Source organism: Centropristis striata, chromosome 2 (assembly GCF_030273125.1).
Source record: "Centropristis striata isolate RG_2023a ecotype Rhode Island chromosome 2, C.striata_1.0, whole genome shotgun sequence".
Taxonomy (NCBI): domain Eukaryota; kingdom Metazoa; phylum Chordata; class Actinopteri; order Perciformes; family Serranidae; genus Centropristis; species Centropristis striata.
Window position 1 is genome coordinate 26,571,183 of NC_081518.1, and position 24,110 is coordinate 26,595,292.

At 39.2% G+C, this 24,110-nt stretch overlaps 1 protein-coding gene across 3 annotated transcripts in view; it reads right to left on the reverse strand.

The window, feature by feature from the left end:
- The window catches only part of tspan4a (tetraspanin 4a), a 168,347-nt gene that overhangs the window by 112,985 nt on the left and 31,252 nt on the right, over positions 1–24,110 (reverse strand). The window contains exons 1-2 of one of the 3 annotated variants that reach the window (XM_059349941.1): positions 19,377–20,156; positions 18,530–18,609 (exon numbers count right to left, since the gene is read on the reverse strand). In XM_059349941.1, the coding sequence (XP_059205924.1) occupies positions 18,530–18,609; positions 19,377–19,386 (90 nt within the window). In that variant the 5' untranslated portion in view covers positions 19,387–20,156. Of the gene's footprint in view, positions 1–18,529; positions 20,158–24,110 lie in introns of those variants that run through there. The other 2 variants (XM_059349950.1, XM_059349933.1) reach the window with 2 other exon arrangements.

Genomic DNA, 24,110 nt, shown 5'->3' on the forward strand with positions numbered 1-24,110 from the left:
ATGTACGTTTGATACGACTTCAGTACAGTGCTGGATCAGGCGGATACAGGATATATATGCAGCCCTGCCAGCAGTGTGGGTTTTGAAGCGCCTTAGTGGGAAATTGAAAGGAAAAATCATTTTATTCTTTTTAAGCCTTCCTGTGCCCTTTTATTCTTTTATACCTCTTGAACCTATCTCTGCCAATTCTTATGCATTTTAAATGTTTTTGTGTGAAGCACATTGTGTTTCTTTCATGCGTGAAATATACTATCTAAAAGTTTGACTTGGCTTCCCCAATGTTACGCCAAATAAGGCCTACAACCAGAAATATTTCATGACAGCATTGAGAGCACAGCACAGTCAGACCACAGAGGTAATAGAGACCACGGAGAGGAAGGAGAATATCAATAGAAAGCGAGACAGAGATACAGTGACTACCAAGTGCGTGGGAACATCACAGCCACATATCAGAAAGAATTGTCATTACTTATACACCGCTGCTTGTTCTTGAGCATGAATGACTTGTTACTGGAGATTTGTAAACTCCTCTTTCCTGAAAATGTCTCATTGACAATACAGCACATCCTTAGAAATCATCACACATGAGTGAAACTGTAAAAAGGGAGCTATTTTTCATTCTTCAAACAAAAGAGGGTCCCAAGGTGTCTTTGCCTTTTCCCACCATGCCCTCAGAGCTATCGATAATTAACATCGACTTTGTTTTTACTTGCATCACAGAACAAGACGTTTTGTTCCTGCTCGGTCCCTTTAGCATCTCCTCAGCAGCCGCAGCAGGATGCGCTCGCCTCTGATCAGTGTCACTTGGCTGTTTATGCATTCCACCTGGGACTCCACTGCACCCTAAACTAAAGCTCCTTTCAAGGCGCCACGTTGTCAATTAGGTGTATCGAGCAGCTTTTTCCCTCGCTACGTCAGCTGAGTCAGTGGGGTGTAAGAGCTTGCTGCCTCCATCTGGTCTCCATCTGTAATGAGACAGGCCTACAGAGGTCTCATAACAGCCCACTGCTGTATACTAACACTGAAAACCTCTCCATATGCACGTCAGATATATCCTTGTCTTACACATCTTCAGTCTCAATTTCCAGCCCGGCCTTTCCTTGAAACCCACTCTACCTTTCATTACCGCCTCGAGCCGCTGCACATGGTCAGCTGACTGAAACAAAGTGGTGGGATTATGCTGATGGGAAGCCACTCGACTAAATCTCACTTAAATGGATTATTATTCATATCAATGTATGGTTTGACACCCTCTTTACCATGTGATGTCTTAATCCTTTCATAGTGACCTAAAAAGGAGCCACCTTTACAGTCAAAGACGGAGCTATCACAACAGTGCAGCTCCATGCTGTTTTTACACTGAACTGCACATTGCTTTGACACAACCAGCCCTCAGGTGCCCTTTATGAATATTTAAAAAATTCCACGACTATCTGTCAACTGTGATTACTAAATACTTTTAATTTTAATACACTGGCAGGGATCCTGTGAGGCACAGCAAGCAAGTAGTTTCTAAAAATAATGGCAAGTGCATTGCTACTCCTCTTTATTCCTTTTCTCTAAATGCAGCATTACGATATATATATTTTCACCTGTTTTAAGAGATATGCTTTTGCTGTCATGAGAGGCCATCTGTGTATACAGAGTGGCCTCACTAAAGTCATGCCAGACTGAAGCAGTGCAGGGAATAATTCACTGACAGAGTACTGACAAAAGTACTTCCATTCAGTCCTCGGGCCAATCTGGAAAAGTGTTGGAGAGAAGAGAGAGCTCTTCTTCTCGAGTGAAAGTGTAGCTGACAATGAGACCTCTTTCAGATGGGCAATTCAGAGAATAAACATGTTTACTGTTATGGAGCACATTACCTGTAGAGTGGCGGTATTATGGTGCTACAGAAAAACGGTAAACATTCACATTAAGCTGTTTACATTCAGAGGAATAGATCAAGGTCTGGGAAATGTGCTTATTTTCTTAAAGTTAGATTACATAAATTAGACCGTCTGGACAGAATATATGAATCTGCACACAGCAAAGCTTAAAGAATGTAAACAGGGGAACGCCTAATTCGCTCCAAGATGATAAAATCCAAGTGCCGCCTCTAAAAAACACAGACTGAATAGCTCCTCTTCAAAGCCAAACATGTTACCTGATTTCTTGTTCATTTATTCATTTTCTGCCCTAACCAATTATTAGTTAGTGACATAGCCATCCACATGACCTGAAAGCTGCAGTAGTGGTTGCTATCTGCCGTGAACTTAAGCACATACCTATAATTCCCCCTCCCATCTAGACCTATACAATATTTACATTATCGAGCTGAGCAAAAGCAAAGTTATCAAGGTCATGTCCATATATCATAGATCATATTGACCTGACCTTGATAACTTTTGCAACTATAACTCAGCTCAATACCATATATCATATGATATATACTGTATATATATTAAACCCTAACCCAGTACAAAACGTAGGTGCAGCACCTTAGTGGGGTTCTTTTCTTCATAGCACCTGAGTCGAATCATAAGAAAAGAACTATGCTGAGACATGTTTGCTGTCATTTCTGGTTGGCTGCTTCTGCCTTCTCTTCAGCTGTCTGCTTCTGAGTTTCTCACACACAATCAAAAGTTTTCTGCTCTTTGAAAAAGATGCATTTGCATTATTATTCTATTATGCTATAATCATTAGCATTGAATGGTTTTAAATGATAATAATGTCATTTATCGCAATTATTTCTGGTTATACCATGCAACCAAATGTGGTTATGATGACAGGCCTTCTCCCAACTGAAGGCTGTCTTCAGTGGGGGTCAGCCAGCAGCCAGCAAAGTCCCAGCCAACTTCTACCCACTTGGGGGCCCCCTCCTCCACCTGCTTCCTGGCAGGGCCAGACAATATTCCACTGTAAACATATGCTGTTTTAAGAATTTTGTACATGAATTGAAGTATTAGTCAAAAAGAATGTACATTTTATATAGTATTTACCTTCCTGGGCTCTGTATGATGAGAAAAAGCTTTCTATCGAATGACTTTAAGGTGAGCGGAGTGCCGAAAAGATGAAAGTATGTCAGTGCAGACAGACTTTGACAAAGGCCCAATGAAAGACAGCAAAAAAGGTTATAAACGCATGCTGCATTAATGTGTATGTTGCTTTTTACTGCTTGCAATGTTTAAGGTTGTTCTATTTGTACATCTTTTATATACTGTTAGGTAGTTTAGTTTAGAGAACCATGTATCTATAAAAACTTTACAGAGCTCAGAAAAACAACCCTGTTTTCAGCTTTGTGGCGCTACATTTTCCAGCTGATCCAAGAGGGTTTTGTAGAGGTATACTGTGCAGGATTTTTCTAAAACACAATTTATTTATTCATACAAAAGTAATCTCTCTCTCAGTTTTTACTTATGAACCACTAGAAGTGTGTGGTGGTGCCTGAATCTGCAGAGATCCTGCCCCTGCCTCTATTTTCTCTTTTGATATTGCTGTTTTCATGACAGTTTTGGGCATCACCCTTTGGGATGCTATGAAAATATTGAACAAATCACACAAGACACACATTTAGTGAAGTGAAACACCAAGTGGACAAAGCTTGTTTGAAAACGAGAGTGACTATGGAGTTTGCTTTCATTTTCATTGAGCTGGGGAGGAGTTTGACTGTTTTGTTTACAAACAGTAAGTGCTCATTCCTGCATAATGCGCCTTTAAATTGTGGCAAAAAAAAAAGTAGGAAAATTTTCAGTTTATAACAAACATTCAACATGGAGAAACATGGTTTTCAAGGGCATTTTTTTTAAAGTAAGTAAAAGTGAAGTAAAAAGGTGCAATATTTACCTCTGAGATAAGATGTAGTGGAATAAAAGTACAAAGCTGCATGAAAAGGAAATATTCATGTAAAGTAAAAATACTTAAATTACTAAGTACAAATTTGTACTCTTATGAGTAAATGTATATACACGGTCGCCCATAAAGTTGTAATAATTTTGTTTTCAGACACAATCCTCTGTTAATGTTTCATTTTTGTTGTGATATGTTTGGAAGAGACTGATTAATAAACAATTTTTAAAAGTGAATTTCAATAATTGGTTCAAACGATAATGCATTTTAAAAAGAAGCTTTTAAAATTTAAAGTGGACCGAGGTTTGCTGACATCCTGCAAAGGGCACGAGTCATGTTCTCAGTAGCGTCACTACTTCCTGCAACCTTGTTCAGCTCCTGAAAAATGAGTGTGCAAATATTTAAAGTGATGTCGGAGAAAAACAACACGAAGCACTGCTGCCAAAGCAGACCTGAGATCAGCTTTGTGTCAGGTTTATTTGCTGAATGGAATCCAGCTACTGACATACTTTCTGCCGTCAGGGGGCTTCCCCGGATGCCTTGACATTAATTTTTCAAACAACATCATAGAATGAAAACCTGTGTGGTCCCATAAAGCCTGGCTTCATTGAAGTATTAATACTAAAACAATTTTATCTGACATTTCTATAACCTTATTTCCGCACTATTTTTCCATTTATATGTTTTATAGACATTAGGAGGAAGGCACATTTTGTCTTTATTCATTTAAATCAGTTTAAAAATGTATTTTCTGCTATTATAACATACAGGTCAAATGACAAACATCTTATTTAACACAGTGTTAAAAATGGCTGGTTCAGTCTAAAAATAATTCGCCTTAAAAGTTAAAGAAATCTTTTCAAATAAATAAAACTGTTCACGGATCTCTTATAATTATCTCCGGTGAGAACAAATGAAGTCATGACTTCATACTGACACATTTGTGTGGCTGCTGCTTTTCATATCCATGGAAACATGAAGAAAATTGGATTTTAAAAAGCTAAGAAAAGCTTCAAGTAGGTCAGTGTTATGGCGATGCAAAAATCTGGTGTCTATAAAAGCTGAAAGCTGGAATCAAAGGGGTTTGAGTATTAAACTGGCAGCGCTGATAAAGCCAGAGCAGCCTAACTGAGCCACCACCTAAGCCTCTTCCACAGCCAATACAAACCCTGGAGAGCTTTATTAAAGGACACTTTCAAAAAAATCTGCCATATAAACTGAATCAACGTTTAATTGTGAATGTTCTTAGCACTTAATACCAGAGGTGAGGGAGTAGTCACTTTACTGGAGTCAGAATTTGAGGGCTTGAGACTTGCTTGGCTAAAATTGATTTAAGACTTGACTTTGACTTTTTATTCATGACTTGGGACTTGACTTGAGACAGATGACTCAAAAGGACCTTTTTTTGAAACGAAACATTTCCATTTCTACAACTTGTTTTTGAAACATTATGGGTGATTTCTTGTGTAAACTTGGTAACATCCACGTCTTAATTCACCCATCACTACAAAACCCACAAAGTAGACACATAATGTGTCTTTTTTACTAATTTATGAGCTTATTTACCAGCCGAACGTTAGTTGGAAAGCTACAGTCATGGAAAAAATTATTAGACCATTGTTTTCTTCAATGTTTTTGTTCATTTTAATGCCTGGTATAACTAAAGGCACGTTTTCCATGGTTTTCTTGATAATAACCAAAATCATTATCAAGAAAACCATGGAAAATGGTTAGATATCAGCTCGTAAATGTAACTCTTGACTTTACTTTTTCAGTCGTTATGAGACTGAATGGGCGTATAACAGCCGTTATCATCCCATAAGTATTGTTGAGTAGAGGTCTACTCGACCTTCTACTAGGTCGAACAAGTTGTTATCAGCCAATTCGTCATTATTAACATGTATTGTTATTGTCTTGTCTGGTGAATGGGATGAAAAACCTATTGTACCTACTAGAAAGTGGAATAGGTCCTTCATGCTTACAGAATGATAACTGCTGATAAAAGCCCATTCAGTAGTGTGATAGGTGGGGTGAGAATACAGGGATTAAGAGAGAGGACATCAGATGTTTTGCCAGTGACTTGAACAATGGCTGCTGTTATTAATATTGTCAGTATTTGTCAATATTTGTCAGGGTCATTCTGCACTTTGGGCCCACTTGGCCACCTTGTTTATCTTTGAGATCTTCAATCTTATTACTGTCCTTACACTGGTTCCCTTTCATGTATAACAAGTTTATTTATACATATATAAACTAATCGGCCTATACATCAATATCCAAATTTATTGCTCCCACCTAATCAGTATCTGCGTCTGTCCCACAAATTCAGTACCAGTATCAGTCGGGCTCTACTAGTGACTGCTCTGCTAACAACAAATCTCAGCTCCTCCTGCACTGACATGACAGATCTGCCAGATGTGATAAATGTGCTGATGGTGTTTGTACACAAAATGTCATAATCTCTAAACAGAATAATGATATATAGAAGATGAAGACATCGCCAGTCTCTGTGCTCATTTCCAGAAGTTTCCCTACATTGTGGGTGTGACATTGTCTCCTCTGAGCTTTGTGCACAAACATGCCAAACTCAGCAAACTGCAGGCCCATTATGTGGACCACTCATGCTGTGCACGTCCCCCCGGTCCTGCTGCGAATCGATGGACTGTGTGAAGGCAGGGGGGCCAGGCAGGGCGGGGCTGACAGATCTCAAATCAGCAGAAAGACAATTTCTATTGATCGGGCTAAATCGGTGGAGACAGATGTAACCCATTCACAACTCTGCCAATCTATCGGATCCTCCGTTGGGCTCTGACCTACATTATGATGACAAGTAAACACAACTTCAGAGGACACGTCTTCCGTCTCTTCCCTTCTGCCAGCTTTCTTCCTATCTCTTTCTGTCACGGCCTCACCCGCTGCTGCATTAGTCCCACACCCTCGCCGTGTGGAAATGGCACGTTTGTGCTAACAAGATTAATTAAAAAGTGGCTGTAAATGAGAGTCTTATTTTGGTATTTTGTAGCTGTGGGACACTTGTGGTTTCCGCTGAAGACGATTAGTGTTCTGCAGCGTCGCATATTTTTGAGTTGCCCACTGTTGCAATTTTATGGTGGAGTTATTGCTGCTACATTTAGGGGGATAATCAGCGTTTGTGCTGGAGCGCAAAATCCCTCTCTCCATTTTATTGTATTAATTTTTTTGAAACCTGGGCTTTTCTCACCCACAAAGATGTTTTTGTGCAAGGTCAAGAGTGCTGAGCTTATTTCACACTCGTACAATAATGAGAATTAACAGAAGAGTAACTGACTGTAGCCTCGAGTGAGTGAAGAGTCATTGGATTCCACTTGGAGTCTATTAGCGGCCAAAGTGTGACATATAGTAAGAGAGCATACACACACACACACACACACACACACACACAAAGGCGCACACACACTTTTGTGCAAAAACAAACGCAGACCTTGTGATTTCATTTCATGCAGTGCTTCGAAAAAGACTAGTTTCCATGACAATCTGCAAGTTGTTGCACCTTTTAATGACATGAAAGCATGAAATTGGAATTAAGAATGAGAAAGATGTTTTGCTCCAAGAGACAGAAACAGAGACTTCATGTAAAATATTTAACTCTATTAAAATCTCTGCATGTATCAAGGGCTGTTTTTATGGTTCAAAATGTGCGAAAATTGAATAAAAATGGAAAATTCAAGATGAGAACAGATTGTGAAAACCCAATTTGCAGCAAAAACACGATGCAGATTATCTGCTCCTTTTTCTAACTTACTCAGAGCACCTCCAAGGCATGATTAGCAATTGATTTGTGCTTTCTTCCCGTTTTCTCTTCCCTTTCTATCACCAGAAGCATTGTCTGAGCTGTCAGAGCTGCAACAGCACCTTATTTAATGTAAACAGAGCTGATAGGTGTCTGCAGCCGGGAACATAACTCGGATGCTCGAGGACATAAAATCAGAGTGAAACTCAGTTTTAAACCAATCTGCTCCCTTAAACAAAAAACCTCTGGGTATTTTAGAAGAAAAATTGCTCAAAAAAGAAGCAAGGAAAAAACCAAGGAACAATGAGCCTTAGTTCAAAAGTGTTTCCAACAATAGTATCATAAATTAAAGACACTGCAAGTGGTGAAAATGATGGTTATAATCATAAACAGGAAGAAACTACAAGCTATTTTTGTTTTTTCTGTTGCAGTGTGAAGCATCTTTGGGCATTCAGAAAAATAAATAAATCCCTTTATATTACTATATATTTTATTAGATTGTATTTATTTGTCTTCATTTTATTTTTGTACCAATTTATCTTTACCTACTAGTAATTTCTTCTGTTTTTTATTTATTTATTATTGTTATTATTATTATTATTATTATTATTTTGTATTATTATTTATTTATTTTCTCTCCCTCTTTATTCTTAGGGGTTGTCTTTTTTCTTTTTCTGGCTCTTCGTTGTAATGTACCGGTTGAAAAAAAGAAAAAGAGCTTTATATCTTGTATTCTTATGAAATGATGATCTCCAGTTAAAAAATAAAAAAATAACTAAATTAAAACAAAATTATCATACTCTTATTATTATTATTATTATTATTATTATTACTTCTACTACTATTATTATTATTATTATCATTACAAGAGAAAGACAAAAATGTTTTAATAGTTTGATTTAAAGCTCAAGTTTAGGAAAGTTGTTTCAATAAAAATAAATGTATTGTCATTGTGCAGGAAAACCAGCAGATATTGTCATCTGTAGCTCGTTCCCATCACCCCGGCTCCATCAGTTGCAGCAGACTGACAGCTCTGACCTCAATCATCACGAGCGTTCTCACTTACCCGTCTCAGTTTGACTCCTTGACCTCTTGCTGTTGCCTTGAGAGCGAATTAGTCGGTGACACAGTCATGAGCCGACAGTTTGTCATCGAACATCCTGACACTTCCGGCTGCTGTGTCATGAGCCTGTTTACTGACAGGAAGCACAACTTCATCCAGTCTTTATACTTTATGTCCTTCAGTTTCTAACCATTTAGTGAAACCACGTCATTCACTTTTCTCTTCCTGTATGGACTTTACACTGTGTGTGATACTATAATGGTGCAGTCATCCATTCTGGAGTTATTCAGCAGCAGTCATTCTCATAGCTATGAGCCAGTAGGGGCCTCTATCCATCTATCCATCATACATCAATCTGTCCATCTGTCTATCTATCAACCAATCCATCTATCCATCCAGCTTTCCATCCATCTATCTATCTGCATATATCCATCCATCTCTCCATCATCATCTAACATCGATTCATCCATCGAGCTATCTATCTATCTATCTATCTATCTATCTATCTATCTATCTATCTATCTATCTATCTATCTATCTATCTATCTATCTATCTATCTATCTATATATATATATATACATCTCTCCATCCAGCTATCCCTCCATCTATCTAACATTTGTCCATCTCTCCATCCGTCCCATCTATTGTACTGTCATATATCCCTCCAACTATATATCTATCTATCCATCTAAACATCTCTCCGTCTCTCCATCCAGCATCCATATATATATATATATATATATATATATATATATATATATATATATATATATATATATTTCCATCTCTCTATATGTATCTCAATCTATCATCTATATATCTATCCATCACTTGATCCAACCATCCAGCCAGCCAGCCAGCATCTTTTTTAGAAGAGTAAAGTAATTCAGAAGTTTCTAGAGATTTGAAAAACAAATCATATTTTGTTGTGCAGTGAGACAGCTTCTTCCACCCAGCAGGGGTTTTAAAACTGGTCTGTTATTTGATTCTTCATATACAACAGTGAGCAAAGGATTAATTGATGGAATCATTCAGTCAGTGAAAAATAAAAGAAGTAGCCAACAAGAAACACAAACCATGGATGAGAAATTTTGCAGAAAAAAATCCACAAAAGACATTCTGATTCAGCAAACATGAAATGAATACAAAAGCAATAAAATAGGCTCTAACTGACTGAACAACAACTAAAAACTTTTTTTTATTTTTTTATTATTAATTAGTTCTGGCATAAAAAAAAAACCTTTCACTGTGAAAGACCCATTTGTTTGTACAGAGTCCAGTTTATTTACACAACCTTCAATGAATGAGTTTAATTACTTTGTACCTTCTGCTTTGACAGTATTCAGCCCTGGGGGATTAGGAGATAGCAGATAACTGACACATTCCTGTAGAGAGGTGTTTGCTGCTGACAGTGTAACACAAACAAGTGTGAAACCTGGCTTTACCTTCTGCTTAGAAAAAGCCATTTGTTAAAAATCAGTTTTACGATGTGTTTTGATTGTGTCACACCTGCACTTGTAATCAGATCTCCAAAGATGTTAAGTTTGAACGAGGATCGACCAAAAACACTGACATCAGAAGGAAACAAAGATCTCACAGACAGCCTGTTGCCTGGATGTTAGAGAGTAACAGGAGGGTCGCCAGTTCAAATCCCAGGTGGGCTCCTAACATGGTGTTTGTTCACTGGTGTGTTAAAGGATAATAAGGACTAATAAGGAAATATCTTAATCTTTTATTAAAAGTGTAATCTGTATAACTTATTGTTGGTTTGCTTAGTGTTGGTTTGTACTCACATCATGCAAAGTTGGCTCTTCCTCCCCGGCAAGAACGAAGCCATTAATCAGAGAAATAAAACACTATTTTCCAATTGTTTCATGGAGGTTAAATTCAAAAGCACAAACATACAAACAAACACACATCCCCGCACAACCCAGCCACAAGTTACTTTGTTTACATAAGTTACGTGATCACGTTTTTTTAACGTAACTTACATTTTTTACGTAACTTGCGGCAGTCACGTGACCTTTGTAACTACTTCACTTCTGGCATTTACATACATTTATTTACTGTTTAAACTGTCTTTTATAATGCCTTACCAGGAAGTTTTTTGCCCTAAACCAAAGGTCAGTGGTTCTACAACATAAATCCACAGAAACTGCAGCCTTTTTTTACAACCACGGACCGTACATATGTGCTATATTTAGAAAGCGCCGTTGTACCACGAGCCGCGATACGTACATGTGTGCCGTGAAACGCGAGCTGTGATACGTGCCTACGTGCCGTAATATGTGGTACTAACATGACCTCTTCTGCTGTTTATGTTGAAGAACTTGTTGGTATATGGAATTCGGTATATATTGCTTGCTGCTTGCACATGGCTTTCAGCTAGAAGCTAACGGTGCTCATGCCACTGGGAACAGTCCTGAAAAAAACAACAGTGGGGACAGAGCTAACAGTAAAACCTGAGGGGGAACCAGCTGGTTTCACTGCAACAACACTGGGTCAGGAAAGTGTTAAGATTAAGATTAAGATTACTTTATTAGTCCCACTATGGGGAAATTCAACCTCTGCAGGTAACCCATCCTTTTTTACAAACAAGTGATCACACCATGCAAGGAGCGGTGGGCAGCACATTTCTGCACTATCAGCAATAACCGCTGTATGAGAGCAGTGCAGAGTAGCGGCATTCACATGTAATTACATGTAAGGGCAGACCAACTACCATCACAATTTGTTGTTGTTTGTTGAACAGAGAACAGAGAAGCTCAGATTAAAACACACATGCAGGGAGCGGGACTTCATTTTTTGGTCAGGATGCCATTTCTCCACTCCATCTTTACATTGTTAATAGTTTTAAACTGCTATATTAATGTTCTGAATGTTGTATATAGCTAATTTAAAAATACAGTAAATAAAGAGTAAAAGAGAAGGAGGCAGAGGGCAGGGTCTCTGCAGAAACAGACACCATAATACACTTCTAGTGGGTCATAAATGATGATTTAGAGGTTTTATGTTTTAGTCGAGGATGAGGAAAATCCTGCATATTATACCTTTAAGAAATCACATCAGAAGAAGATCAGAGTTTCACGCTTTCTGGTCTTATTTTAGCAGCCACACCAACAATAAGCACCTGTTCTGCCACAGTTTGGTTCTCCTCCACCTCCTGCTGCTCTCAGAGCAGAATAGCTTGAGTGATTGGCAGTTTGCTGCCCACCCTGAGGAGGAGGCGTGATACCAAACAGAGCCAGTTGGTCTGAATTTAATCCTAAACTTTCAAAATACTCACTAGACCTGAAAACAGTCCACTGAGGCAGTTCATACTCCACGAGGCCTCTGACTTATCTTTTTCATTTCATCCAATTTGGGGTAACTCCATCAGATTTAATGACATTGTTCGTGATCTGATTTAAACAAACATAGTTGTGATGCGACAAAGAGGCTGGAGACCAATGGAAGCTGTGAATCCATCTTTTTGTTGCTGTATGATGGTGAAAAGGTGACGGTTTGTAACATGCTGAGAATACTAATGAGCACCCAGCAGAGAAGTAGATCACCTCCAGGAGTGGACTGAGGAATTTCTATTGACGTTTTGATATTTTTTTAGTTGGCTGTGACCCTGGGCTGTCACTGCAATCCATTTTAAGTGATGTGAATTCAGGATGACCACAGCTGAGATACAAACTTTTCATTGACACATTTTAAGCTGACAACTGTTCAATATTTTACATTTATAACAAGCTGTACATGTATATTTGTAGAAGCAGTAATGAACATAAAAGATCATAGAAGAAGAATAAGGCATTAAATTACCTCAAGAAGATTTGGGGATTTGTAGTTTTCATATTTAGCTGTTTGAATGCATAATGGTAAGTTGCCAAGTTTTTTGTTTGGTTGGTTGGTTTCTTTTGGAGGTTTTTGGTTTCTTAATGTGATACTGCACAAAAAAATGCATCCAAATCAATGTCGTTGCAAATTATTGACATATTTAAGTGTGTGGGAAAAAAAGCATTAAGTATAGAAAAAAATATATATATATTTTTTTAACAATAAAAAGTTTAAAATTAGTGTATATTTATCAGTGATTGATAAGTTGGACTGAAAGTTTGTTTGTTTTTTAAATCAATAAATATAAAACCTGTGTCCTCTCAGGTAACAAGTGGCAGTTATACTGAACCTTTTGACATTTCATATAAAAGATAAGTCACGTGTTGATATTGATTTAAATCAACAAGGATATTAACACTTAAAGATTTTCTGTGTGTGTGCAGTTTGTCACTTTCTAATCTAGTTGTCATTCCTGCGACATGACAAATGTCTGTACATTCAGTGCATTTGTCAAATGGACTGACTCTTGATTATTTCTATCGTTGATGCTCTTTGTGGCTTTTAGGTTTTTAGTCTGGTTAAAGTGGAAACTGAGATTGTCTTATTTTTGCTGTCTTTGGTGTAAAGCACTTGTTACTGTGGTGTATTTATTATTATCATCTGTCAGTCTTGCACTGTGCTGACTTCATCTTTGGACTTTTCTGACTCACTTTCTCTCGATGGCAGTTGTTTTTTTTCTTCATTTCAGCCATTGCTGTCACTGCAGACACTATAACTGTCCATTTCTTCAGGGTGTTTTTTTTTTCTGTCGCTGCCTCCAGAAAGACACTTAACTTCTTTCATGACAGATAACTTTTTTAGACTTGTGTCAAAAACTGGACCGTCACAGTGTCACATGCACCACAGCCCTGGATGGCTATGTGAAGGATGTTGGCATTCACTCATAAATCTCATGAATCTCTGCATGAAAAAAAACAATTTTGAGTGACATTTCAGGAAACTTGACATTGTATTGATGTAATTCAGCTTTCAGACACTTGGGGCAGCAATAAGCCCAATAGTGCTGACTAGGACACAGGTACTTATGTGCTATTTAGATTGCTAAAACAGCATGGTAGATTTTTATAGTTTGTCCAAAATTATAGTATGAAACCAAAAGTACTCACTCAAATTGCATACTATTTGTGTTTAAATATTACAGTATGTACAGGACAGTGGTAAAGGCATCATTTTTATATTTTAGGTTAAATTTTTTCAGTTGTTGTTGTTTTTTTATATGTGTGGCACTGCTTTATATTCTCATTGCTCCATCTGTATGTGTGTGGTTGTGAGGCTTTATTTTGATACTGTGCTTGTTGACAGTTAAAATAATTGAAAAAAGACCCAACCAAGGCAGCTCTTTAACGAGGTCCTACGAGATACGGGACAAGGTTCCCATTTTCTAACAGGCGAAGTACTTCTACATACAGGAAGAAAAATAAAAAGCTCAGGTTCAGTGTGCTCGCTGTCAGAGCCAGGAGCTGAGGTCGGTGGCTGGCAAGAGGCTCTCAGGAAGTAATTACAATTCAGTGTGTCCAACAGGACACACTTCTACTGTTTATTTACACAAAAGTATGTTGAACGATGCACATATTAAGTATGTTGTGCATAGCATGTGAATTTAGATGCATAAAGAAGGAACAAGTTATGCAACATCTTGGATTCTATGGATGCTTCCAGGGCTGCACCCAAGTAGTTGTTATTGGTTAATATGTCTGTTATGTTTTCAATCAGTAGATGAATCATTTAAACCATCAAATGTTAGAAAATAGGTCTTTTAAAGTTGACATTTTAAAGCAAATTTGCGTTAATACAGGTTATGTTATGATAACTTTTTGCTCAAAGTCAATGGCAAGCAATGAATAAAGAAAAATGTAATTTGAATGTTAAGTTCAGATACGAAGCTGCCAGATGTCAACAAGGCCAAAGTTATTTGCGATTATGGTCGATTTGAATGGATTTTCTACCAGAGTACATCATTGTGATAAACCATTTACAAAGCACAGCTAACACACACAGTCCCACTAGCCCTGCTAGCTTCCAGCAGGCCAATTCACATTGTGGAGGACGGGGGTCTAAATTTGGATCGCATCCAGCTACACTTATGAAATACCTTGGAGAGCCACAACCATATTGAAGATATAAACTTGAAAAAAGAAAAGAAAGCACAAGTAGAGGAGGAGTTCGGGCAGAAGACAATGGTTGCACTCACCAGAGACTTCACTCAGCAATCACAGCTACCTCAATGGGTAATAGTTAACTCCAGTTCTATGAATACGTGCAGAGTTTTCTAACCACTGTGATAAATCCACATACATTTGCATAAAATAAACATATTTTTCCACTCCAATGTTGATTTTGAAACGTAAAGAATTAAATTAATTTGCAATTAACTATGGACCATCATGGAATTAATCGCAATTAAATATTTTAATCAACCTGACAGACCTATTTCAGCGGTCCAAAACCTAAAGATATTCAATTTACAATATTATAAAGTGAAAGCAGGAAAATTCTTACATTTGAGGGTCTGGAATCAGCCATTTTTTGGGGGGTTCTTTTGGTTGGAGTATAATTTTTAAAAACAAAGAAATTATTGACAAAGGTTTGTGATTAATTTACATTTTGACTAATTTATTAAGATTTATTCATCCCGAGGGAAATTGTTTTGCTGCAGTTGCATTGCAGAGTGAGAAAGAGTGCAAAAAACAAAATGTAAATTATTAGTAAGTAATTGATTAATCTTAAACTGATAAGATTAATCAACTAACAACTAAACAAATGACTAAATACCATATGTTGTAAGACCTAGAGTCCTGATCCAGACTAGTGTTGTATATTGATCTCCATCTCTTATAATATCTGTTTTCTTTGCTGTATGTCCTCTTTGTGTCCTTGCTTGTTGTTTTCTCCTGCTCATGGATATCACCGCAGGGGAAATGAGCTAAATAAATGACAACTGTATAGCTCAGCAACTTTATTATTGAGTCAATATATCACAAAGAAGAATGATCGCTGTCCATTAGAAAATGAGCAGAGAATAACTCTACTAGACATTCCTTGTTATCCTGTGGCATGCTGTTAAAATGGAAAATTATTATTTTCTTGCACCGGGTGTACAATTAAGTGTTGATGGTGGGAAACTGCTTTGATAAATGTCACTGTTTGAATAAACGAGGTTGCACTGACCCCTCTGTACTTTCAGTTTGTGGGAAATAAGCAATGATGAAACATTAAAAAATGGTTTCTCTACCAGACCAATTAGTCATAAACAAAGCCACTGTCTGAGTCTCAGGCTGACTATTACTGTACACAGAAATATATAAATATTCAAGGTGTATATTTATTGTACCTTTCTCCAGTTAAGGTCAACATTAAACCGTGTTTAAGTGAGACTTCCCTCCCCAAAAAACAACCACATAAGTCATTTGTACAGCAGCTTATTACGACCCATATTTACGCTAATTGTCAGGTGGTGCCCTCTAGTGGCTGTTGTAAATATGACAGAACTTAAAGTGGATGTCCATTTTAAGTGGGTGGGAGGGGTGATGGATGGGTCGAAGACACAAAAGACCCCTGTGACTGGTGTTTGTGTCCCCAGTGAAAGCAAACGGCAGCGCTGCTATTTTAAGTTGCGTACTTAATTTAACTTCTGTGTGTTGCTGTGTTTACATCATCTACATAACTTAACTAACCTTTTAGTTTTGTTTCCGAAACGTTACCCTTTGACGATGTAAACCATGTTAAGTTTAGGTATGAAGACTAAGGGTGTCACAATTTCTATTCCAACCTAAAAACTGATTGAAATTACCCTTCAATGTAAAATGTTCAATGTTGCAAAATGTACGATCTCCACTTCATGTCACCACAATCCACATCTACGTACAGAATAACAGACAGACAACAGCACTTTAGGAAGACACAGTGTAGCTTACTGGGAGTCTGCAGCTGCACCGTGGGGCCTGATGAAGTTAGAGATCAGTGAAACAACAACTGGAGTCACCAGTGTGGAACATTTTGTAACAAACAACGGACTTCGTGGTGCATTCAGTTGCACCTCATAAACTCTCAGAATCTCAAGCTGTTGTTGTTAAGTACCCTTCTACCTTCTAGTGCCCTTTTTTGTTGTTCAACAGTTTACAGTGTTATTACATCATAAATAAATTATTTAATTAAAACACAAAGCTTTTTCAAAAATGTGAAAATGGAAATGTCAGTCATTAGTGGATTAAACCAATGATCTGTCAAAATGTCCAAATCAAGAGTTGAGGATCTGTAAATGGCATAGAAAGTCTGAATTAAAAATGGAATCAAATCGTGGATTTGGAGAATCGGCACACCCCTAATGACGATGTATTGCTCTCCTGCTACCGGGGGGTGTGCTTATTTGGCAAGTTTTAGTTTTAGAATCTGAAGACCAAACTCTCAAACTCAGACCTAAAGAAAAACCCCCAAAAACTCCAATAATAACACCTGTTTCTCACGCTGCATAATGCAGACGCTGCAATTTACACGACTCCACATGATATAATCAGTATATTTATTTCTATATCTCTTTATGGCAGTGTTATGCAAGATGAGATTTCCCCTCTTTAGAAAATGTAAGACCTTATTAACAGTCTAGCTCTGGGTGGTGAAAATCTCACTCATAAAAATAATCTATATCAATGAGAGTTGTTGATGAGAGCACTCCTCTTTTTCGCACAGGATAAAAACTCTCATTTGCAGCGTCACTCTGAAAGAAAGTTAAATTCAAACATTTTTATTTCTGGCTGTCTGGCTCATCTATGAAGTCTCCCTTTTAGAAGTATAAATTTTGCATTGAGACCTGCAGAAACTGGGTCTGGATGAACCACTCCATAAATGTAACAGCTTGTAAATTGCTGTTGAAATTGTGGCGACATTGAGGTGTGACGTTAGCCACCAGCTGCTACTTTGACTCAGGTGTGTTATTTTCAAAAGCCGGCTTTATATTGGAAGAGCCCCTCTGTTCTTACCTGGAGGATCATAACACTATTGGCTCAGAAGAAGAAGAAGCTCAGGGTGGTCAATTATGTATCCCAAGCCGCAACACACACACATATACACACACAGTGAGTGTGCTAATAACAAATGCTGCGACCCCTCTTTGACAGTGCTTTATAGCTGAGGGAAGATGTAGAGGTGAAGAGGTCACTCATTCCCAGAGGGAGATTGCATCTTGGTAGCTAGATTGCATTTCAGCGTTCAAGGCCTCATCTCATTCCTTTACCAATAAGAACAGAACAGAACAGAAGTATGACAAATCAAAGTAATCCCAGCAAGGTAACCACAGGGGCCAGTGTCCCTTCAAAACTCTGTGACAAGTTGCAACGGATTGCACAAAAGGGAGTCTTTGGCACCAAAATAACAAAAAACAGATGAACCCAGATCTTAAAATGTGAATCTCAGCTGTGCAACATGACAGGCTTCACAATGCAAATGAAAGTGATCTGTCGTGAGGCTATCGGAGTGCGATTGACAGAGGCAGACAGACACAGAGGCTCAAACGTCCCCGTGGCAAACAGATACCATCAGCCAGAGAGCAGATTGACAGCAGATGCTTTGATGGGCTGTAGAGCGCTGTGGTGCGGCGAGGAGGGTGAAGCAGAGGTAAGTGAGGAATTACAGCACAACGGTAACACAGTTATTAACTAGTTTACAGATAATGCGAGCTCCAAATATGCCAAAGCTTAACAGAGCAAACAATGCAGTGTACACCCACGCCGAAAGTACTGTATAGGGAACCGAAAAAGCTCGGCTCACCCACACAGTGGGCTTTGTACACATGATCTAAATGCATGATCTGTCTCTTTCTCACACACACCCCTTCCCCCCCTCCCCACACACACACTCCTCTCTCATCACTCTGCTTCCTGAGACACATAGCAGAGCTCCCTCTAAACAAGATAACAAAGTCAAGAAAGCAGAGCCCCACTTTCTGCTCAACAAACACACAGAAAAATGTAAGTGAAAAAGGACTCACCCAGAAAAGGAGGTTGAAGAAGACCATTCCATATCGCAGGGCCATCATGCAACCCTCTGCCATCCTGCAGCGCCGCAGTTCTAGGAGGAATATGAAGGAGAGGTCCAGGTAAAACACCACATACTTCTTCCCCTGGGCGTAGCGCCCCTTGGACGTCTGCGGCCCTTTTGTCGTGTGGAAGCCGAACGCAAACGGCGGCCGCTTGTACTCAAACTCCCCGCTGAAGCGGTGAAACCCAGAGGTAAACGGCGGCGTGTCAGGTTTGCTGTCCAGAGATGGACTGCGCCGGTACGGAGTCTCGTCTGTGCTCGAGCGTCTCATTATGGAAGCTGAATGAGCCTTTGAGAGTCTTTAAGAGTCACTCTGTACACTCTGTGTACTTCAGGTCTGAGCAAAGTCCACAACGAGGGACCAGAAGTTATTCCACTTTGCACCGAGCGATGGATTTTGGTAATGTTTCGACCTATCCCCAGTTTGCCTCGATCTAATTTTATGATCACACTTGATCTGACTTAATCTGTGGGAGATAATGTGCTGCCATTCACTTGACTTCAGTTCCTCTCTTTAATCCTATAGTGCCACTATATTCAGCAGGAGACTTTGCATAATCCTGCTGCAACACCTGTGTAATTCTTTGTATTTAGGATATAATCCCAACACACACACACACACCTGCACATGCCCGTCCCCCTCTCTGTAACAGCTCAAACACAGGTGTCATGCTCTGAGAGATAAGCTGGTTTGCAGTTTCATCTTGTGGCGGTTCAATCAGGTAAACGACTGGAGGGGCTTCGACTCGACCTCTCCAGCTGCTGTGGGCTGTCCAAATGATCCAGAAATGTCCTACCTGGTCTCATGAGAAATTCCTGAGCAGGTGCTCTCGGCTGGGAGGTAATGGCACCCCTGATTTCAGCCAATCAACTTCTGCTGCTCAGTAAGTCACACATCCACTGAGAATGAAATGCTACACTCGGGTCTAAGTCGTGGCTGAGTGTTCGGCATTGGTGTCGATGTGCTTTTGCTGACATGCAACAAAAAAAAAAGGTGATGAGAGGATAGGATGGTGTTATGAATATGTGAAGGAGGTTGAAAAGAAGCATGAAAGGATGAATAGCGCATGTGAGCGGACCCTTCTTGAATTAGTATCTCCTCCTCGCTTCTTTTGCATCTGCCCTAACTTGTCCTTTTTGTTGCTGAAAAGTGCCTAGGGGTTACTCTGCCTCTCTTTCACAACCCGTTCTTCACACATCCAGCAAATCGCCCTCTTCAACTCCCTCTTATTCTCTCCCAGCACCTCACACTGAGCCCCTCTCTGCGCTCCCCCCTCTGTGCTGACGGCGGTTAATTAATTTCCAGACTCTCATCAGAGAGGCAAAGTGTGCGGTGTCCCCTCTTCTTCTCTCCCCTTTCCTCCGCTACAGCATTTCTCTCCTCCTCTCTAGGTGGGCAAAGAGATCAAGGTGTCCACCGGGGTCATGGCAAAGCAGCGAGAGAAGAATAAGCGAGAAGGAGAGACAGGCAGGGAGAGTAGAAAGACAGTTTCCTCAGAGAAGCAAAAGAAAGACTGCAGTGTTTGAGCGGTAGTCCAGTCTCGCTGCCTGAAGCTCCCTCCCTCTTTCTCTTCACAAGCTCCTGCTCTCTTTCTCTCTCTGTCCCCCCTCCCCTTCTTTCCTCCGTTCTCTCACAGGCTCCGATGCTCTCCCCTCCACACGCACAATCTCAAACACCCCATCCCTCCTCGGTAACTGTCCCCAAAACCTGGCAGCGCGAAAGACAGGAGCAGTCATTCATATTCTGGCCACACCCTACGAAGGAACACAACCAATCAGTGTCTCGCAGCACCATCCTCCCTCGTGCACACGCCAATCATGCACTACTCACACATTCACACACACACACACACACACACACACACACACACACATAATACACACACGGACGCACACAAAACCTGGTGTGTTGTTAAAATACCAGTGCTCAGAAGCCTGCTGCACTTGCGCTAGTGCTTCCTCCTCCTCTCCTCTCCTCCTCCTGCCGGGAACTCATTCCACATGCAGAGGTTGTTCTTGTGCACAACCCAGGCAGCTCTCTGCACGCTTGGCTTCAGTCATGTTCCTCTCTCCCTCTGGACCTTGACTTGGGTCACACAGCATCCATGTTGCCACACATTTTCACACTGCAAACAACTCCACTAAAATGCGTTGCCGGGAAAGCACACACTGCTGCGTTTACACAAAATAACTGCATGCTCTCCACAACCTGGTGGCCATCTGGGTCAGTGGCTTTACGAGTCCTCAGGGACGCTTCAGAGCTGCAAAGGTACTGACATCGTTCATGGCTCCATCAAGTATTTAATGGATTTCTGTTTTGTCTCCTGCATGTATTTTTGTCAGATCGCGGAGGCGGCCGTCTAAGTGAGTGACTTCCTGACAGACTGACATTTTTTGAAAAGAGCATGCACGACTGTTGGCTAATGGTGTGTTTTCACAGAAAAGGTTACCGGACATGAGTCCATATATATATATATATATATATATATATATAAATGAAAGGAAGTTTTTGTGCTTCAAGAGCATCCACAGAAAATATAAAAATGGTATTGGGTTCACACTGGTCAACAAGTAGAAGGACTTACCACTGTATTATGCTGGCAAAAAGCATTTTTCTAGGTTTCCATCATAATGTAACATCCCAATCAACTAAAATAGAGCAAAAGAAAATGCAAATTAATAGGTATTATTGACCTGGCATCACCAGACCTATTTGAAGGGGCGTTATCAAAATCCACTTCATTATGCTGTTAACAAATAGACCTATATTCAATCAGAGCAACGTGTAAATATGTGACAGTGCTGAGTGACATGTGTAAATTGGGACCGGTGCTTTGTCCATTTTCACATGCTTCATGTGCATCATGATTTATTCTCTCAATCTATTTTTATTGTACTTAATTGGCACATTTTGCTTTAATCAAGACAACATTTCTACATCAGCCAATCATAATAGGTTTTCATTTCATTCATTTCTTTAATTTATTTTATTTATGTAATTTTCCTTATTATAGACAGGGTAAAAAAAAACGACTGTGAGCTCACAGAAAAAAACACCTTTTTCAACTTTTTTTGCTTTTCCTTCCAGTTCTTTTATATGCAAATTGAACATGCACATAAAACAGGTGGACACACATATAGTTCCACATTACAGCTGATTTACAATCCAGCACACTGTCAAGGTTTTTACAAAGAACATGTAAAACCCTGTTTTCCTCATAAATATAAACAAAGATATTTCTGAGCTGCTTATTTGTACATAAGATAAGGTAAGGTATTCCTTTATTGATCCCCCATGGGGGAAATTCTGGTGTTGCAGCATCAAAAGTACAGAGAAAACAGATTAAGATAATAAAAATAGAATAAAATAATAAAATAAAAAAGAATAAAGCTAACATAGATTGAAATACATGATCCCTATTGTTGCATCAACATAACCATAACATAAATGTCATGTGTACATTATACAGTATGTACTCCATTTCACATATGTGTCAATTATGACAGTGATTTACACAATCCCTTGACATATACAGACTGGGATAAAACATGAAGCAGGGAGCTCATTATGTGTCTGTAAGTGCTTTGTCATTAACATACTGTGACTCCACGAAGCAAAACACCTTCCTGATTCATGTAATCGCCTAACACACACACACACACACGCACACACACACACACACACAACACATCTCTACCCTGGAATCAAGCACACACACACACACACACACACACACAGACACACAAACAAAGTAAATGTGCAGCGGCACCCCGCGGGTGGCGGCAGCTTTGATGTCCTCAGCGTGTACAAATACACAGAAGGAGAAAGAGAGGGTTTTGGCTGCAGCGAGGAAACATGATACACAACATGATGAAATAATCTGTGTTAAGACTGAAGGTTTATATATAGAGAGTTACATATTTAAGTACTTAATGAAGCGCTGTGATGTGGAAAAAAGGATGCAAATGGACTGGCATGCTCAGTCAGATACACAAAGTGCGCTATGCTGCACTCTGGTCTCCATGCAGCCATAAAGGGGTAGCAGTCTGGCTTGCTTTCCCTTGTTTAAAGCTGCAATATGAGTCTCCTATGAATATCTCCACTAAATGACAAAACAGGCTACAAGGATAACTGCAGTGCGCACAGAGCAGCAATATGAGCATATGAAATGAGAATGGCTTTCCACAAGACTGGCAAATTATTTAGAGCTGTTTGCCTGGTAGAATTTTAGCTTATGCAACTGCAATCATTTCAGTTCACGCTTTTAACACGGTGCTATTTTGGGGAAGTTAAAAATTTCAGACTTTATATGCCCGTTTCAAGGCAACCTGTTTTCTCCTTGGACGTTATCAGGAGGTTATAAATTGAGGTTACAGCGTCACGATTCAACGAAGCGCCCATAATGTGCATTTATCATGGAAACATTTGCATGAATGCAGAAGGCAAAAGCAGCTTTGGTTGCAAATATGTCTTCAAGCTTCTTATTCCCACATCACATCCTAATAATTATATTACTTGTGATCTCAATTCAAGGCTTTAGTTTTCTGAAGGTCACACGTTTCTTTTAGTGATAATATTTATTTGTAGCATTTTTTCAAGATAACTGTTTGATATCTTAAGGAAATAAAATGTAATTTGTAATATTGTTTTATTTTGTATTAGCAAAGACTGTATCAGCCTTAAAAATCCAACGTTAATCGTCGTTTTGCTGCAATTTGTTGCAAGACAGAAGTCGAAAGTCTTCTGTATTCCTGACTTCCAATCTAATCGCTTTACAGTGCTTCTGTCAGGAAAGCATGGACGCCCACAGCAGACTGAGTGGCAAGTCTTTGAGCTCTACAAGCATCTACAGAGGATTAACATCAATAAGCACAGCGCCATTAGCGAGCAGAAACGTATAAACGTTTCATCGGCTTTGTTCATTCAAATAATGTACAGCAGCTCAAAATTGTGGTACCGAGCATAATAGTGTGAACCACATCCAGGATCTGCAGTTAATTTTGTTCAAAGAGATTGGAGGAGTAGGGTAGTACCGCATGCAAAAAGTTCTATGAAGGATAGAAATGGAAATGCATTTTTTATGTAGTGGTTTTGTTGCAGCTTCTAACAGGTTCAATGACATTTGACTGTTCTCACGTTGTTCAACAGTTGAACGATCCCTGATTTATACATAACGTTAAATTTGTTACACAAAATACTAAAACTTTTAGCTCTCATAGATGACACATATTCACTAACACATGTATTATTACAAGTTCACTTAAATTAGGAGTTAACTTTTAGTTTCAAACAGCGATATACTGGGTCATAGTCTTGTGTTTGTTTGATCCACCCACCCTGAAAGGATTTGATCTATCTACTACAGCGCCACTTTTCCTGCCTCACGCCGTTATAATGACTACAGCCACTGGTCGCCACCTGGCAGGTTGCTGCCTGACATCAGTTAAGAAACGCGTCCTGAGTCACAATGACAAGGTTTTCCTTGCAAATTGCATTGCATTATTTTTAATGGGTAAACCTACAAGGGTGG